The sequence below is a fragment of the Palaemon carinicauda genome, chromosome 2, assembly GCF_036898095.1.
Source record: "Palaemon carinicauda isolate YSFRI2023 chromosome 2, ASM3689809v2, whole genome shotgun sequence".
NCBI classification, from domain to species: Eukaryota; Metazoa; Arthropoda; class Malacostraca; order Decapoda; family Palaemonidae; genus Palaemon; species Palaemon carinicauda.
Genome location: NC_090726.1, coordinates 196,593,992 through 196,614,171, shown reverse-complemented (window position 1 = coordinate 196,614,171; position 20,180 = coordinate 196,593,992). Strand labels below are relative to the sequence as shown.

The window sequence follows — 20,180 nt, the reverse complement described above, 5'->3', positions numbered from 1 at the left end:
TGAGAAACCAAGGGCTCCAACAGGGATAAAATAGCTCATTGAGGAAAGGAAATAAGGAAATAAATGGACGATATAATAAGTAATGAACAATTAAAATAAAATACTTTAAAAACGTTAACATTAAAACATTTTTCGTAACATATAAACTATAAAAATACCTATGTCAGTCTGTTCAACATGAAAACATTTGCTGCAAGTTTGAACTTTCGAAGTTCCATTTGATTTTATCCCATATCTGCCATCAGCTATAAAAATAAGTGGTAGTATAAGAAAAGACGTATTATCATATACTGTACATCCACATACAGTTTGAGTTCGGTTATTTCAGTTTACGGGGTGCACTGTAAGCATTAATTGAGGGTCCTTATTGGGTTACTTTGGTTCCTAGCTGCACTTGCTTTATATTCTTTTACTTCTGATCCTCCTTCCTTTTTTGCCTGGTGATCTGCTGGACTGTGATTCGAGCCTCGCTCAAGCTCGGTAGTATCTTGTAGTGTCTGCAGCCTCACCATCCTTGTGAGCTAAAATTGGGAGGTTTAGTGGAGCCTATAGGTCTACCGGCTGAGTCATCAGCAGCCATTGCCTGGCCCTCCCTGGTCCTAGCTTGGGTGGAGAGGAGGTTTCGGGCGCTGATCATATATGTATCTAGTCAGTCTCTAAGGAATTGTCACTGCCCCTTGCCTCTGCCATTCATGAGTGGCCTTTAAACCTCGCAAGTTTTATATCATACTGTGTAACTGGAGGGCCCCCCCCCCCACACACACACTTACACCTATCTGAATGGCCTCACAGGCCCCAGTGCTCAGCTATATAGCCCATCTGAAAACCAGCCATTGCTCACAAGAATGTAGATATTGTTCTCTATTGTTCTCTAGTCTTAGGTAGTGCCATAGCCTCTATACCATGGTCTTCCACTGTCTTGGGTTAGAGTTCTCATGCGTGAGGGTACATTCGGGCACCCCATTCTGCCTGTTTTCATATTTCCTTTACTTACTGGGGTATTTTCCTTGTCGGAGCCTTTGGGTTTAATTGTAGCATCCTGCTTTTCCAACTAGGGTTGTGGCTTAGCAAGCAATAATGATAATACAATATATATACACACACACTCATATATATATATATATATATATATATATATATATATATATATATATATATACACGCAGTACACACACATATACAGTATATATATATATATATATATATATATATATATATATATATATATATATATATATATATATATATATGTATATATTTGTATGTGTATATATATATATATATATATATATATATATATATATATATATATATATATATATATATATATATAGGCTGACAGTTGCTCTTTATTACATAGAGGAGATCTTTAGTCAAAACATCTTAAAAATACCCTGAAGATACTTACACGATAATAACCCTTCTTGTGATAGACTGAAATCAGATGAGGTGGTTTGATTCATGGTTAAGTATTAACACGGACACGACCCAGTGCCGAGTTAATATGGATCATAGACCCATGTTCGCGGATGTCTTTATAAGATATGCAGAAATCCAGTTTATGTTTGTTAATATATATTAACTCATTTCAGTTGAATGTTTAGGAAATATTACAAAACTAGTGCATGCGACCTGTCAAAAATGACGGCTAAATATTTATATGCGTAACAGATTCAAACTGTCCCAACCCCCACCTCTTTTCTTAACTACAACACGGCAGTTTTGGTTTCCTAGTGTATCTCTCGGGGTTCCTGCTCTCACCAGGTATGACTACATCCTCTCCCTATATCCATGGGATGGGTAGAGACCGAATAGTTATATATATATATATGTGTGTGTGTGTGTGTATATATATATATATATATATATATATATATATATATATATATATATATATATATATATATATACATACATACATATCATACACACACACACACACGTTCACCAGTGTTCGTTTTACATAAGTAATTGTTATCAAATATACCTCCTATATTTATTTGTTTATCCATCTATTCATTTATTGAATTTAGGTCACGTGGCTGGTTTACGTCAATATATTACTTGGGTCTCCGTATTTGTGCTGTATGGTTGGAGGGCGAGACATTTAGGAGAAGAGGCCGTAACCCAAGTATTATTATTATTATTATTATTATTATTATTATTATTATTATTATTATTATTATTATTATTATTATTATTATTATTATTATTATTATTTGCTAAGCTACAGTCCTAGTTGGAAAAGCAGAATGGTATAAGCCCAGTGGCTCCAACGGGGAAAATAGCCCAGTAAAGAAAGGAAACAAGGAAAAATAAAATATTTTAAGAACAGTAACTACATTCAAATAAATATGTCCTATGTTTCAAATGAGGTAAAGTAAACATTGACACTTGTAAGTCTAAGCTTACTATATCGCAATATTTTAAATAGTTTATATAAAGAGAAAAAAATATAATAATTAGTCCTCTAGGAACTGTATTCAAGTAAAAAAGGTTGATATAGCCTGTTGGAAACGTCCCGGCCTGGCGATATGCTGGACTGGGGTTCGAGATCCGCTCAAGCTTGATAGTTTTTTGTAGTGTCTGCAACCCGACCATCCTTATGAGCTAAGTATGAAGGCCCTGGAGGAGCCTATAGGCCTACCAGCTGAATCATCAGCATGAGGCCTCTGGAGGAACCCATAGGCTTACCTGCCGAGTCATCAGCAGCCATTGCCTGGTCCTTCCTGGTCCTAGCTTGGGTGGAGAGGGGCTTGTGCGCTGATCATGTGGATATATGGTCAGTTTCTAGGGCATTGTCCTGCTATGGCATTGTTACTGTCCCTTGACTCTGCCATTCATGAGCGGCCATTAAACCTTTAAACTGTTACCTTGCAAACCCTACTTTAAATTTAACAGATTAAATCAATCATAATTGAACCAAATTAACTTATCTCAGCCTTGACATTGTTAATTTTAAAGTCTCATATCTATGTTTACATGAAAATAAGGATATGTCATTTACCAACTGAACTCTCAAAGAAAATACGGAAATTCTCGAAGTAAATTCCGAATAAAAGCGAGAAATATGATACACGACACTTTATTCCTTCGAAGATTATATCCTTCTAGGAAATCGGGGATACTACCGGATGTTGTGTGTTGTGCCATGGGCGAGTGGTAGCGGGGAAGGTGAAGGATATGTTCCTCTTTAACCAATACTTCTCTCTCTCTCGAAGGAGAGAGAGAGAGAGAGAGAGAGAGAGAGAGAGAGAGAGAGAGAGAGAGAGAGAGAGAGAGAGAGAGAGAGAGAGATCGAGGAACTAAAGACCCCCTTGTTCACGCCTCAAATATCCTTCCACCTCTCAGAGAGAGGTGGAAGGATATTTGAGGCGTGAACAAGGGGGTCTTTAGTTCCTCGATTCTCTCTCTCTCTCTCTCTCTCTCTCTCTCTCTCTCTCTCTCTCTCTCTCTCTCTCTCTCTCTCTCTCTGTGTGTGTAGTTGCAATTTAATAATAACTTTTGTCCTCCATAAAATGCCGTTGAATATTGGCCATGTTGAGTTCTGAAATTTATTCAAATATCGAAAGGGATTTATAGACATGGAAGAAATATTACGTGGAAATATTATTATTATTATTATTATTATTATTATTATTATTATTGTTATTATTTTATTATTATTATTTGTATGACTACTGCTAATAATAATAATAATAATAATAATAATAATAATAATAATAATAATAATAACAGAAAATAACTTCTTTTCCACGATTTGCTTAATATAGCAATGTATAGATTATCTTTTCAGTGTCGGATTGCTGACCAAAACTAGTTATTCATCATGGCAAAGAACGTGATTAATTGCTGTGACCTTTAAATGCATTTCCATGCTTACGTTCGTTCTTTGTCTCTGTAAATGAATACAAAAATAAAGTACTGAATTTTTAGGTGTGACCAGCACTGGTTATTTGGTTAAACTTCATCCTGCTTTTTGTCGTAATACATTTTATCGATTGATGTATAAATACGAATATGGAACTATTAATTTAAACATACAATTGCTTGCATAGCCCAGCACAGTTTGTAGAAGCTATTCATATTGTAGGTACAGTTGGACACAGAAATTCCAGGCACACCTCGCTCTGAGGAAGTACCCCTGCCCACCGCTACTACCATCTCTTTCTACTCTCTGGTCTCTACACTCTCTGTTTGGTTAATCACCGCGCAGTAAGTGTGTGACAGGGTGCACTCCCTCATTATTATTATTATTATTATTATTATTTGCTAAGCTACAACCCTTGTTGGAAAAGCAGAATGCTGTAAGCCCAAGGGCTCCAACAGGGAAAATAGCCCAGTAAGGAAAGGAAACAAGGATAAATAAAATGTCTTAAGAACAGTAACAACATTAAAATAAATTTTTCTTAAATAAACTATAAAAACTTTAACAAAACCAGAGGAAGAGGAATAAGATAGAATGGTGTGTCCGAGTGTACCCTCAAGCAAGAGAACTCTAACCCAAGACAGTGGAAGACCAATGTACAGAGGCTATGGCACTACCCAAGACTAGAGAACAAAGGTTTGATTTTGGAGTGTCCTAGATGAGCTGCTTACCATAGCTAAAGAGGGTTGTTGAGTCTGCTTAAACTAAACTACTTCAACATGTGATTTTCTCGGAGGCTAATAGGTTGTGGTAGCCTATTGAAAACGTCCCTGATTGTCAATCTGTTGGACGGGAGTTCGAGACTCGCTCAATCTCGATAGTTTCTAGCCGTGTCTGTAACCTCATCATTTTGTGAGCTAGGGATGATTGGTTTAGGAGAGCCTCTACTGTAGGTCTGCCTGCTGAGTCATTAGCTGCCATTGTCTAGCCCTTCCTGGTCTTAGCTTGGGTTGGGAGTGGTCTTTGGCGCTGATAAAGTATGTATATATATATATATATATATATATATATATATATATATATATATATATATATATATATATATATATATATGTATGTATATATTTGGTCAGTCTCTACACTTGAAAATTTGCCGGAAAAAAAAAAAACTAAAAATCTTGGAATAAATGTTTCCAGGCATTTGCAGTTTAAAAAAAAAAAAGGATATACATACAGTACATAAAGGAGTGATATTTTGGTCACCAACCCGTTAAAGATAATAACAAAGTAGGGTAAAAAATTACGGTCGCCTGTAATCTACTGAAATACGCCTAAGAACAGTGTATTATTACGGAGAACTACCGATTAAAATTACGTGGTGGTGTTTTTTTCTTTTTTTTTTTTCTATGAGCGCCAATAAAAAAGGATGTTTATCTTGAACTCTGGTAATCATCCAATTCGTATTCAAAGTCGGGGATTTCCCCCGTGTATATGAAATTCTTCGCATCGCTTGGAGGCCTCACAGGTGAAAATAACCCTTGCTAGAGGCCATAGAATTGCATCCAAAGAGGTGTTTAACATAGGAAGTTCCTAATATGAATTTTTAATAGCTCATTGCTTTCGGAAAATAGGTATATAGGTGGCGCTGGCGTCGGTGAAGTCTTTCATTCAGGTATATAATGATGATGATGTTCCTTTTTTTTTTTTTTTTTTTTTTTTTTTTTTTTTTTTTTTTTTTTTTTTCCTGGATTAAAACTTCAATAGTATTTAGATTTAGATTTATAAGTACTCCTCAGATCTGCAGGACAGTATTGCTGTTTTTATTTACGACTTTCCTCGAATCTTCTTTTTCTAAATAAATTTAATTCTTCTAATTACTTGACACACGAAATTTCAATTTGGTTGTTTGTTATTTATCTGAAATTTGTTTTGTTTTTACTTTATTTATTTAATCCTGAAAATACTACTTTTTTAAAGAATCCTTAGAACTGAAAAACCAACATCTTTAAATATTTATTTGTGAAAGAAAGATAAGTGAAACAGCGTAGTTTCATTCTTACAATTTATCTTCGCCCCACCTTTTTGGAAGATTAATTATTCATAAAAATTAAATTCAATAAGTAATAATGTGGATGCGTGTCTGTGCCCTTAAATATTACCTCATCCTTTATTTTCTTATTTCCTTTTCTCACTCAGCTATTTTTCCCTGTTGGAGACCTTGGCCATATAGCATCTTGCTTTTCCAACTAGGGCTGTAGCTTTGCTAGTAATAATAATAATAATAATAATAATAATAATAATAATAATAGAATTTTTAGTAGTAGAAGTTATAGTAGAAATAGTTATTGTTAATGAATATAGGTCTTATCAGAATGATGCCTTCTTGTTTACGAAAGCCATAACTATATATTCTATTCGTTACGACAACTATTTTGTGAATTTTTTTTATTTGAATTTATATATAAAATGGTGATATTTTCGTCATATGATGCTAAAAGGGATTGGTTTATTTTCCTTCGTAGAGATGAAATATATAAATGAATCTGTGTTTTATCCGCAAATGAATCAACATTTTATCAAACATCAATGTGAGGAACTATTTTGGAAAGTGTCGGTATTTTCTTGCCGAAATTTCTGTTGACATGGAAACCAACTTAGTGACATGATGACCGAATGCTCTGAAAGTGTGGAGAATAGCATGAAACAAGAGACACTCCATGTAACCGTCAGTGACCCCGTCGGGAACGTGAAAAAGGACACCCTGTCCCCCGACCACAGGAGCGGGACGCCCCTCACCTTCCACAAGGTCGGTACCGTCGGTGGTTCCCTGGCCAAAGCTTTCCGGAAGGTCTTCCGAAGTCGTACCCCTTCCCCGAGCGCAGAGGACAAAGATGGCGACCACATTCATCTCGGAGAGGATGGGAAATGCGACGTTCATTCCAGCGCTTTCGAATATCACGATGCCATGCAGCCGGTCTTCGCCAGTCCTCCTGGCACCGCCGATAGCATTAGCAGTCAGGTCTTCGCCTACGATTCCACCAGTATCGTGACGTCCTACGAAGAGGTCCACAACACCTATCCTGTTTCCAGAGATCACTTGCATCCCAACAGCCCCAGCTTTGCCAAGTCTCAGACTTACTCTGCTCTCTCGGAGGCTCTCCACCATGCCTACTTGGAGGGGATGGTTTGCAGTGGGACGGATGACGTCACTCTCCTATCCGCCGATGAGCTGCACATCCAGGGCAGCAAAAGCGAAAACGACGTAGTTCACAGCAAGGGCAGAGATTTTGGCATCAACAACAGGACGGCTCACTTTTCGTCTGATGACGGCGAGAACCTGAAAAGAGAGGAATCCGAGTTGTCCAGTCATTCCCTATTGGTGCCCTCCTTGTCCAACAAGTCCGGGCATTATTCGGACCACTCCGACGCAGGCACAGACGACGACAGCAGTTCTCAGCAGAGCCGGGAGGAAAGGCAAGAATCTCACTCGCCGCCGGAACACGATCACAACAAGAGCTTCGATCTCTTCGGTAACTTCTTCAGTCATTCCCGTAGGTCCTCTATGCTGCCGCAGACCAGCGAGGACTCCAAGACTGACGGGCCCAAGTCCGAAGGCCATAATATCCATCATCCAAGTCCTCATCACAAGTCCCTGAAAGAAAAGGAGTCCGTTAAGAGCCACAAGTCCTTGGGGGACACTCTTAGTAAAGTAGCGGTGGTGAGTTATTATGATTATAGATTAATGTAATGATTATTGTAACACAAGACAATGCTGCCATTTTTGTTAAACATTTATCATACTAAGGGTTGATAATTCATATCTCCCTGTTTCGTAAAGCAATTGTTTAGTGATGTAGCAGTCATTTAAGGTATCAGTTAATTAACATCAGATTATTCAAGTAAGTATAGTGAGTCTTGGATTATCCTTTGAGTATAGGCTGGCAATAACACCTTTCTATCCATAATACCAAAGGTAAGTTTGAATCACTGAAGTAAAAGTATTTTATGATTGTCAGTAGTAAGTCTACTTATTAGTATCTATACATGATTAACTTTTGAATAGGAGAATCTTGCCATTTTGAGTATTCCATGCTCTTACTTATATTACCAGGTTAAGAGAATTACCTGGGGGAAAATTCTAAGACCCTGAACTTGAAAAAATGTATACAGTGTATTGGTTTATATCATGAGCTTTAAATAATTTTAATTTATTTTTTAATCCTTTTAATCCCTCATTATTTTGCATTTAGATATTATGGTATGAAAGTTATGTGATTGGTTTTAGAAGTTAAGATTATATCAAATTTTAGAATACAGATATAGTTGATTAATTTGCACTATACAGTGCTGAATGTCCTTTGATGCCCCAGTGTTTGGCTGAAGACCTAGAATTAGATTATCCAATTCAGTTCAACTTTATAGATAAAGTGGTTTATATAGTTTTACTATCACATTATTTTATAGAATATAATAAAATGTTAAGGGTCTTAATAATACAGTTCTTAAGAGTCTTACAATGAGGTCTATTTTCACAATTCGATTTATTCAGCAAAAAAAGAAATTATTATTTACAGTTTAGGGTAATTTTAATGTTTATCTAATTTTCTTTGAAAATGAGACCGCTTACGTCAAAATGTAGACATGATTTAATTGAATCATAAAATTTCATTGATAATATTTTTTGATTAATGAAAACAAATTGATGAAAAAATATGGTATTTTGAAGTTTTTCTTACAAGAAAAATGTATCTATTGTTAGAATTGAATCTAAAAGAAATATATTTTTCAAGATGTGTTCAATTGAAATATGAGACCAATATAACGACGGTAAATATTGAGCTATGAATTAATCTGTAAAAACTTGCTCTGTGACTATTTTCTAGAGTTCTTTATCCAGATGAAATTATAACACCATAAAATGCAAGATTAGACGTACACTGTTAAAAAAGAAAACAATTTTCATTGGAAATTCTCCGTAAAAAATTTACTGTTCTCAGTCGTATTTCAGTAAAATACAGTAGACCGTAATTTTTACCCTACTTTGCTATTATCTTTTACGGGTTGGTGACCGTAATATCAATATTCCTTTACGTCAATATATCCGTTTTTTAAACAGTAAAAATCCTGGAATAAATGTTTCCAGACATTCACCGTTTTTTAATGCAATTTTTTAAGTGTAGACTACACTGCTAAAAATTTGCCGTAAAAAACGGTAAAAATCCTGGAATACATGTTGCCAGACATTTACCGTTTTAAAAACGGATATATTGACGTAAAGGAGTGATATTACGGTCACCAACCCGTAAAGGATAATAACAAATTAGGGTAAAAATTACGGTCGCCTGTATTTTACTGAAATACGGCTGAGAACAGTATATTTTCACCGAGAATTTCCTATTCAAATTATGATTATTCTAACAGAGTAGACTATCTTATATTGTATGAATTGACTGAAAAAGTATTTTATTAATAAGAAATTCTCTTTTTTATTGCAGTATTTGCAGAGAGGAGGGTCCCGCTTAGCCGAACAACAGAGGCGTTTGAAAAGTCAAATTTGGAGTTCCGTTGTAACGATAGTGTTGGTGGAAGGCAAGAATATGCTGCCTATGGACCCCGATGGGACTTCCGATCCATACGTCAAGTTCAGGTAAAAAACAAAATGTTGTTACTTTAGCATTGTTTGTGTGTGTGTATCTATATATATATATATATATATATATATATATATATATATATATATATATATATATATATATATAAATTATTTATATATATATACACACACATATATATATATATATATATATATATATATATATATATATATATATATATATATATATATATACTGTATATACTGTGTGTCTTATGTGTGTGTGTATATATATATATATATATATATATATATATATATATATATATATATATATATATATATATATGTGTGTGTGTGTGTGCGTGTGTATACATATATATTTATTATTTACACCTATATTATATATATATGTATAAATGTATATACTATATATATATATATATATATATATATATATATATATATATATATATATGTATGTATGTATATGTGTGTGCAATATATTGCCGTTAACAATTCAACAGCTTTATGACTCAAAAAAAAAAACATTTTTTAAAGTAATTTTTCCCTTTCAATAAAACACTTATTGCATGTATTCAATTTTAAATTGAAAACTTAATTACTTCGATCTAATTATCATGTAGAATGATCAGTTAGGAAATTACCTATTATTTTTTTCCAATTATGAGTAATTTAATTCAATTTCCTACAAAATACGTGTTTAAAGGCTTTAAAGGCCGCTCATGAATGGCAGAGGGAAGGGACAGTGACATTGCCCTATCAAGCAGGAAAATGCCCTAAAGACTGACCATTTCTACATATGATCAGTGCCCAAGCCCACTCGCCACCCAAGATAGGACCAAGGAGGGCCAGGCAATGGTTGCTGATGACTCAGTTGATAGACCTATAGGCTCCCCCAAACCCCCCCCCCCCATCCTTAGCTCACAAGGATGGTGAGGTTGCAGCGACCAAAGAAATAACGATTTCAAGCGGGATACGAACCCCAGTCTGGCGTCACCAGTCAGGGACGTTACTACATCGGCCACCACAACCCTTGAATTATATATTATATATAAAAAATTAAAGATTTTGGCTAATCGTTTTTATATACTGTTCTACCACAAAGAGAAATAGTTTAAGACTACTGTAAATAAGTAAATTAGTCATTAAAAGAAATAGTTTTCTCTAGAGATTAATAGTTTGATTTCTTAAGCTTCCAATTTGGACAATGAGATTTCAATTCTAAATGTTCCCAACAAGGTCGTATGATATGAGTCTTGGGTAACCTAACGATTGGTCGAAAGGCAGTTGGTCGACTGAAAACTGGTCGAAAAGGCAATTTGTCAAACAGACTGTGACGGGCCGAGAGAAGGTTATGACTCAAAGGCAGGATGAAAGCAATTGAGTAACTTTATTACAGACCACTCGCTTATATATACATAAACTCCATGCAAAAAAGGCATAAAAGACATAACAGGAAATTTCCTGTTCAACTGACACCGCACCGGTAACAGTTAATGCTGAGAAAAACAGGCATGTTATTTCAGGTCCTTGTCAGTGCGAGGAGAGAGTGAAGATACAAGCATAATATATACACAAAAGTAAATGTCGTTATTATGTACGATCGTGTGACACACGGTTGGTACATGACTATTCGCCGACAGGAAAATTGGTCGAAACGGGTTATTGAGAAATGTAAATGAAATGAGTAAACTCTAAACTCTAAAGTGACAATCGCTACAAAGAGTATTTCAAGATAGAATCGAAGAGTCTATTTTCGCTAAACTGGTTCGTTAATTTCCTATATTATCATGTTATGACTATAATAAGCATTTTTGTATTTTAGAATGTTTTAGTTTAAAAACACAAAAAAATTAAATTTACATTCAAAACCGCATAGCTTAGTAAAATGGACTTTTCTGAATGATTATATATACATTTTTGGCATCCCCCCCTCCCCAGTAACATTGGTATGATCTATCTATCTCAGATTCGTAATGAAAATATTTATGATTAACGCAGATATATTTGATAATGAGAGTCCTTTACACATTATTTTTCTAATATAGTATTGAAAAGTGTAATATTATTCATGAGATAGGTGAATATAAATGATCAGATATCAATATATTACTACAATTTTGATATTTTCGAAATTATGACTATAATCATTTTTTTTAATGAGGCGCACTTGCACCGACTGGCAGTGGTGCCCTTTTAGCTCGGAAAAGTTTCCTGCTAGCTGATTGGTTGGACAAGATTATTCTAACCAATCAGCTAGTAGGAAACTTTTCAGAGCTTAAATTGTACTCCTCCTAGTCGGTGCAAATGCGCTTCACTAAAAAAAATTGAGTATAGCTTAATTTGAAAATAAATATCTTAGTATGTACCCATAATTTCAATACAAAATACAATCACTTAATTACGACTGGCACCGTGTTTAATACTCCTGCCGGTTTTGGAAGCCATTTTATCCCCTCTTCTTACAATATTAGGTTTTCCATTCTTCCTTAACATTTCCGTATTTAAAGTCATGGTATTCGAAACTGACTCTGGAAGGAGAATCAGAATTTAAACAAGAGGCTCTTGCGATGGCAACATCTGTGACCTGGTGAATGGGGTCCTTTTCTTGAACTTGTTCCAGATGTTTTGACCATGGATTTTAATAGCATTAATCTTGTTCAGTATAAAATTCTATATTTCAGCGTTTCTCCATCAAACAAAGTGCACGTGTGTGTGTGTGTGTGTGTGTGTGTTTGTGTGTTATACCCCTAGTAAATATAAAGATATGATTGTATGAAGCCTCTTGATCATATATATATATATATATATATATATATATATATATATATATATAGAGAGAGAGAGAGAGAGAGAGAGAGAGAGAGAGAGAGAGAGAGAGAGAGAGAGAGAGAGAGAGAGAGAGAGAGAGAGAGAGAGAGAGAGAGGTGGGACGTAAATTTGATTCTTTTTGTATTAATGCTTTCTATTAAGTCCTTTTCTTTGAGAATCCATAAAAATTTAAATATTTCAATCCTTATTTTTCCCAAAAAATTCAATTATAATATACTCTAAATGACTCCAATATATGTAAGCTTTCTGTACTATGTAAAAGCTGAAGATGTATCAATCATTTCTGTTGTTGTTTCTAATCCTTTATCAGCAATTCTGGGTTTTAGTTTAGACTTATTAATCCCATTACATCTTTCAATATTTTTTTTTCTTTTTGCCATGTTTCTTCTGAAATGAAATAACTGAATAGGGCTGTGGTGGCCTATTGGAAACGTCCCTACCTTGCCATCATCCTGACTGGGGCTCGAGTCCCGCTCAAGCTCAATAGTTTCTTGTAGTGTCTGCAACCTCACCATCATTGTGAGCAAAGGATGTGGGGATTGTGGGACCCTACAGGTCTACCTGCTGGGTCATCAGCAGCCATTGCTTGGCCCTCCTTAGCCCTAGCTTGGATGGAGAGGGTGCTTTGTCCTGCTAGCTAGGGTATCGTCATTGTCCCTCCTTGGGCCTAGCTTGGGTGGAGATGGTGATTTGTCCTGCTAGCTAGGGTATTGTCATTGTCCCTCCTTGGCCCTAGCTTGGGTGGAGATGGTGCTTTGTCCTGCTAGCTAGGGTATTGTCATTGTCCCTCCTTGGCCCTAGCTTGGGTGGAGATGGTGCTTTGTCCTGCTAGCTAGGGTATTGTCATTGTCCCTCCTTGGCCCTAGCTTGGGTGGAGATGGTGCTTTGTCCTGCTAGCTAGGGTATTGTCATTGTCCCTCCTTGGCCCTAGCTTGAGTGGAGATGGTGCTTTGTCCTGCTAGCTAGGGTATTATCATTGTCCCTCCTTGGCCCTAGCTTGGGTGGAGATGGTGCTTTGTCCTGCTAGCTAGGGTATTGTCATTGTCCCTCCTTGGCCCTAGCTTGGGTGGAGATGGTGATTTGTCCTGCTAGCTAGGGTATTTTCATTGTCCCTCCTTGGCCCTAGCTTGGGTGGAGAGGGGCCTTTGTCCTCCTAGCTAGAGCATAGTCACTGTCCCTTACCTCTACCATTCATGAGAGTCTGTAAATATTTTTGACTGCTCTGCAGTGGAGTTCCTCTTTCACTTATGTGTGTTCTTTCCCAACAGACTTGGCAATGAGAAGTACAAGAGTAAAGTAGAGCTTCACACCCTCACTCCAAGATGGCTGGAGCAGTTCGATTTGCATCTGTTCGACGACCAAAGTCAAATGCTGGAAATAACAGTTTGGGATAAGGATCTTCGAAAAGATGATTTCATCGGAAAGTAAGTGATGGTTATAGTTATTTTGTTTTGGGAATTTTCTAAATAAGGCGTTAATGGCATTGTGAGTGTTACTTCAATGTTTTGTTTTCTGTATTATGCTAACATTGATTATAGGTATAACAAGAATAAGAAAATTGTGCCTCAAAACCAGGAAACTTTTTCTGCAGATGAGTTATTGATATTACTAGATCTACAATATTTTGATTACTATAAGAATTAAAATGTTCTGAACTCCATAGGAATTATCTTGTCATAAAACTATTTAACATGAATGAAGGATCCAAAGTCCCAAATCTCGTTAGATTAATGTGTACCTTGGCCAGTGAAAAGGGACGTGGAGAGGGCGCATCAGGCAACCGACCCCTTAATGTAGGGATAGCGGTGGGAAAAAAAAAAGATGTTTTGTTCGTTTCATGCAGCATCCTATGATGAAATTTAAATTCGTTTATAGAGAGTTTAGGATTCATGTTTGAAGATCAACGTATATTACTTGTATAGTGTATTGCAGTAAATAAGTACTGTATTTTAAAATGGTATTTTTGGGCCACTTCCTTGGCACATGAAGTATAAACATGCAGCATTTTTTTTTTCTTATTTTTTTTTTCTTTTTTTATGTCAAGAAGGTTGAAATTTCTCGTTTTATAGTTTATATATGACGGTTTATTTTAACGATGGTACTGATCGTAAAATTTTATTTTTTTATTTTTTATTCATTATTATTATTATTATTATTATTATTATTATTACTTGCTAAGCTATAACCCAAATTGGAAAAGCAGGATGCTATAAGCCCAGGGGCTCCAACAAGGAAAATAGCCCAGTGAGGAAAGGAAACAAGGACAAATAAAATATTTGAAGAACATTAACAATGAAATAAATATCTAATATATAAGCTATAAAAACTTTAACAAAACAAGAATAAGAGAAAAAAAAGATAGAGTAGTGGAAGACCATGGTACAGAGGCTAGGCACTACCCAAGACTAGAGAACAATGGTTTGATTTTGGAGTGTCCTTCTCCTAGAAGAGCTGCTTACCATAGCCAAGGACATATATAGTATATTTGCTATTCTCTTATCTCGTTCCCTGTTGGAGCCTATGGGCTTGTAGCATTCCGCTTCTCCAACCAGAGTTTAAGCTTGGTTAGTAATATTAATGATAATAATGATGTACTGTATAATGAGCTTCAGTTGAATCCATGAATATGTACTTCTTAAATTCCTTTCCTTATTAAACTGTAGTTATTAAATATTGTTAAGTGCATATTCATCACAATCCATTTCATATACTGTATGCAAAATTAATTTTCTTTAATTTACCAGACTTATTTATGTAGCAGTTATATTTTTTTATTGTAAAACTATTGGTATACAGCACAGTATTTTATATAAATGTTTGTTATTCCGTTAAAAATATTTTGTAATTTCAGTTGTAGTATATTTATGGCTACCAAGTCCTTAAATATGTTACTGTTCTTAAAATATTTAATTTTTCCTTGTTTCCCTTCCTCACTAGGCTATTTTCCCTTGTTGGAGCCCCTGGGCTTACAGCATCCTGCTTTTCCAACTAGGGTTGTAGCTTAGCAAGTAATAATAATGATAATAATAATAATAATAATAATAATGATAATAGATTATTGTGGTATACAAGATTTAGTTATTCAGATTAGGTACCTGGTTTTTATTTTATTAATGTATTCATATGTTACAGCAACTTTTATGCTTAGTATTTTGTTTTTGGGGCACCCTAGCGGTACCAGCCAAACTCTGCTGAATCCCTCGTCAGGCTGGGAGGAGCGTAGAGAGGAAAGGTCCCTTTTTGTTCCTTGTTTGATGTTGGCTACCCAAAAAAATTGGGGGAAGTGCCTATACTCATTTTTTTTTAATAAGACGCATTTGCACCGGTGTCCCTTTAGCTCGGAAAAGTTTCCTGCTATCTGATTGGTTAGAATTATCTTGTCCAACCAATCAGCGATCGGGAAACTTTTCCGAGCTAAAAGGGCACCCCTGCGAGTCTGTGTAAATCTGCCTCACGAAAAAGAATTAACTACAGATAAATAGATTTTGTTTTTTGTACGACTGAAAATTCTAATTCCAGGTGCAGCATAGACCTAACGCAATACGAGAGGGAGAAAACTCACCATATATGGGTCGACTTGGATAAGGGTGCCGGGTCTATTTTTCTTCTTCTTACCATATCAGGAACCACTTCTTCGGAGACTATATCGGACCTACATTCTTATCAGGAAAATCCAAGGGAAATCAGAACTATAGCAGACAGATATGTAAGTTAAAGATGCCATTTTTAAAGGACTTTGAATGGATATAACTTAAGGACTTTGAATGGATATAACTTAACCATTTGAAGTTGCAGGAAAATACTAAGACAGATATGTAAGTTAAAGGTGCCATTTATAAAAGGCTTTGAAGGAATATAACAACTTAGCCATTTAAAGTTGCAGGGAATGTAAGTTAAAGATGCCATTTTTAAAAGACTGAATGAATATAACTTAGCCATTTAAAGTTGCAGGAAAATACTAAGACAGATATGTAAGTTAAAGATGCCATTGATAAAAGGCTTTGAATGAATATAACTTAGCCATTTGAAGTTACAGGGAAAGTACCAAGACAGATAAAGTTAAAGATACCATTGAATGCCTTTGATTGGATATAACTCGGCCATTTGAAGTTGCAGGAAAATACTAAGACAGATATATAAGTTAAAGGTGCCATTTATAAAAGGCTTTGAAGGAATATAACTTAGCCATTTAAGTTACAGGAAAATACTAAGACAGATATGTAAGTTAAAGATGACATTTTTAAAGGACTTTGATTGGATATAACTTAACCATTTGAAGTTTCAGGAAAGTACCAAGACAGATAAAGTTAAAGATACCATTGAATGCCTTTGATTGGATATAACTCAGCCATTTGAAGTTGCATGAAAATATTAAGACAGATATGTAAGGTAAAAATGCCATTTATAAAAGGCTTTGAATGAATATAACTTAGCCATTTGAAGTTGCAGGAAAATACTAAGACATAAAGTTAAAGATACCATTGAATGCCTTTGATGGGATATAACTTGGCCATTTGAAGTTGCATGAAAATACTAAGAGAGATATGTAAGTTAAAGGTGTCATTTTTAAAAGACTGAATGAATATAACTTAGCCATTTGAAGTTACAGGGAAATACTAAGACAGATATGTAAGTTAAAGATGCCATTTTTAAAAGACTGAATGAATATAACTTAGCCATTTAAAGTTACAGGAAAATACTAAGGCAGATACGTAAGTTAAAGATACCATTGATAAAAGGCTTTGAATGAATATAACTTAGCCATTTGAAGTTACAGGAAAATACTAAGGCAGATACGTAAGTTAAAGATACCATTGATAAAAGGCTTTGAATGAATATAACTTAGCCATTTAAGTTACGGGGAAATACTAAGACAGATAAAGTTAAAGATGCCATTGAATGCCTTTAATTGGATATAACTCAGCCATTTGAAGTTGCAGGAAAATACTAAGACAGATATGTAAGTTAAAGATGACATTTTTAAAGGACTTTGAATGGATATAACTTAGCCATTTAAAGTTGCAGGAAAATACTAAGACAGATATGTAAGTTAAAGATGCCATTTTAAAAGACTTTGAATGGCTATAACTTAGCCATTTTAAGTTGCAGAAAAAGACAAAACGTCATTGATAATGGAAAACTTTTTTTTACGTCTCCTTAAACTTTGAAATTATATCATCTTTTCAATTGTATATTTTCATTCATCCTTCCTTAAGATATTTTTATATTCATTATTCTTCTCATATAGATTATTTATTTCTTCATTTCCTTTCCTCACTTGGATATTTTTCCCTGTTGGACCCCTTGGGCTTATAGCATCCTGCTTTTCCAATTTGGGTTGTAACATAGCTAGTAATATTAATAATAATAATAGTAGTAATAATAATAATAATAATAATAATAATAAATAATAATAATATGTCTAAATCATTGAAAAAAATTTAGATAAATCACTTACAGTTCTAAAAGTTGATAATAATAATAATAATAATAATAATAATAATGACTAAATCATTGGGAAAAAAATGTAGATAAATCACTTACAATTCAAAACACGGTAATCAATCTATATAATTGTACCTCTAAACAACTTGATAAACCATTCAAAAGACTCTAAGCAATCTTTTAACTTGGTTCAAAATACTTTAAGTATTGTCAATAAAGCTTGATGACATTCCTCTCACTGATGCTTCAAAAACACTATCAACTTTATCTTATCACTTAATGCAAACCTTTTAATCTAATTAACAACATATTTCTGTTTCTCGCCTTCTCAACCTTACTTACTTTGCATAGGCCTATGCTGTGTGAATTAATAATTTCGACAGCGCCCATATTTTTCTTCAATTCGTATTTATAGAATAAAGATATCTTTACCGTAAAAGACAATTGAATTCGAGGTTTTATAATTGTCTTTTATTTTATTTTATTTTGCAGATTCCGTTATCATCAGTTTCATCTATTTTGTAATTATTTTTTTTATTACTATAATCCTTAAAATTAATATATAATTACTCCTTACTGCTTACAAAACTGGGTTTATTAGGACTAAATGATATAATTAAAATGTAATGGCAAAATAAGGTTAAAATGTATGAAGCGTTGTTGTTCAATATAAATGAAAATCTATACTATAAATGGTGAGAAATGTAGACTATGTATTGTGAAAACTTACAGTACATACGGAGTGGGATTTTATTCCAGTAAAAATAGCAATGATGATAACTGAACTCTCATTTACATCAGAAGAATGAGTTTATTATTCATGAGAGAGATAGATTGGTTTTATGTAAATTACTAAAGGTTAAAAAGGTTATTGACTTCATGGTAGACTGACAGTACTGGGAAAAAATCATTTTGATAATGTTTGTGTGTTTCCTCCAAAAATTTCTCTTTTATCTTTACTTAAAACTGACAGTCAAACCCCCCCCCTCTCTCTCTCTCTCTCTCTCTCTCTCTCTCTCTCTCTCTCTCTCTCTCTCTCTCTCTCTCTCTCTCTCTCAATTCAGATTGCTTCAGTTCACCTGAGCAGTGAAATAATTATGTAGGCCTAGTTGTCAGCTAGCCCTTGCTTGTTGCAACTAGGGTGGAGAGAGAGAAAGAGGTTAAGAGAAAATAGAATAAGTGGCGGGCACTACTGTTTCCGTTATACTACTTGTATCATATAAAAAATGAGAGGAACTTGATTGATTGATTGAATTTGAGTTTTCTGGCATCCTGACATCCAAGGGTCCTGACGAAGTAATCATCTTAGAGGGGTGAAACCATTCAAAAGACATTCAGAACTTATATGCTATTTAAATTTGTTTTGATTTATTTCATAGTATTTATTTCAATCGTTCCTTTTTGTCAACAGAGACTTTCAAGGACACTGCACAATCTTCGAGACATCGGCCATCTACGTGTCAAAGTTTATCGTGCTCAGGGTCTAGCGGCAGCAGATCTAGGTGGCAAGAGCGATCCCTTCTGTGTTTTGGAGCTTATCAATGCCAGACTTCAGACGCAGACAGAATATAAGACTCTCTCGCCAATGTGGAACAAAATATTTACCTTGTAAATTGCAGCTTTGTCTTTTTGTAATTGGTTGTGCTTCTAATAGTACAGATGCTCGTACACTTATAGATTTTGCAATAGTTTGGGGAAGTGGGGATTACAAATACTCTCAACTTGAGTGATGTTTTGTACTTCCTAACCAAGTATGTCTTTATTTGCCTTAGTACACCACTATCGACCTTAACCCTGATGTTTTGCATATTTTTCCTTCTTGGAGCCATTTTCCAACTAGGGATGTAGCTTAGCTAGTAATAATAATAATAATAATAATAATATTAATAATAATAATGATATAGACTACAATGAATTGGGGTGTCAGTTACTCGAGTATAGAGTAATGCCTGTTTAAAGGAAAAAATTTATGTACTGTTGAAAAGCACTCTTCCTCGGGATCATATTTTGAGCAAAGGGTTTGTTCATATTACAGTATTTCTTATTCATTGTAATAAGAGTTTTAAGAAAATTTAGTGGTATTTCCTTTAAAAATTCATGAACTTATCACACATACTGACTCGATAAAAATTCAAAGGAAACTTAATGAGAAAGATAGAAAAATTTGAAAAGAGAAAACTTGAATACCATTGAAATCCAAACCTGCATGCATATTGTAGTAGCATTTCAATATAGAACTTTTCTAAAGATTTTTAAATTAGCAAATGCAAGTAGACTACACAGCACCTCCCCGAAAATAGGTTTTCTTCCGTCACACTTTTTTTAAAAATATTTTCTTCTGTAAATTTTCACCTAGCTCTGTTCAGACGAAGATTTTTCCGCAAAACTTTTTTGCAACAAATCCTTGACCACCATTAT

The 20,180-nt window shown here is 34.6% G+C and overlaps 1 protein-coding gene across 1 annotated transcript in view; it reads left to right on the top strand.

The window, feature by feature from the left end:
• Mctp (multiple C2 domain and transmembrane region protein) overlaps positions 1–20,180 on the top strand; it is a 487,710-nt gene that overhangs the window by 428,879 nt on the left and 38,651 nt on the right. Inside the window, 6 exon segments of the mRNA XM_068352315.1 lie at positions 4,094–4,215; positions 6,509–7,586; positions 9,364–9,515; positions 13,586–13,741; positions 15,837–16,023; positions 19,174–19,370. Of these exon segments, the coding sequence (XP_068208416.1) occupies positions 4,094–4,215; positions 6,509–7,586; positions 9,364–9,515; positions 13,586–13,741; positions 15,837–16,023; positions 19,174–19,370 (1,892 nt within the window).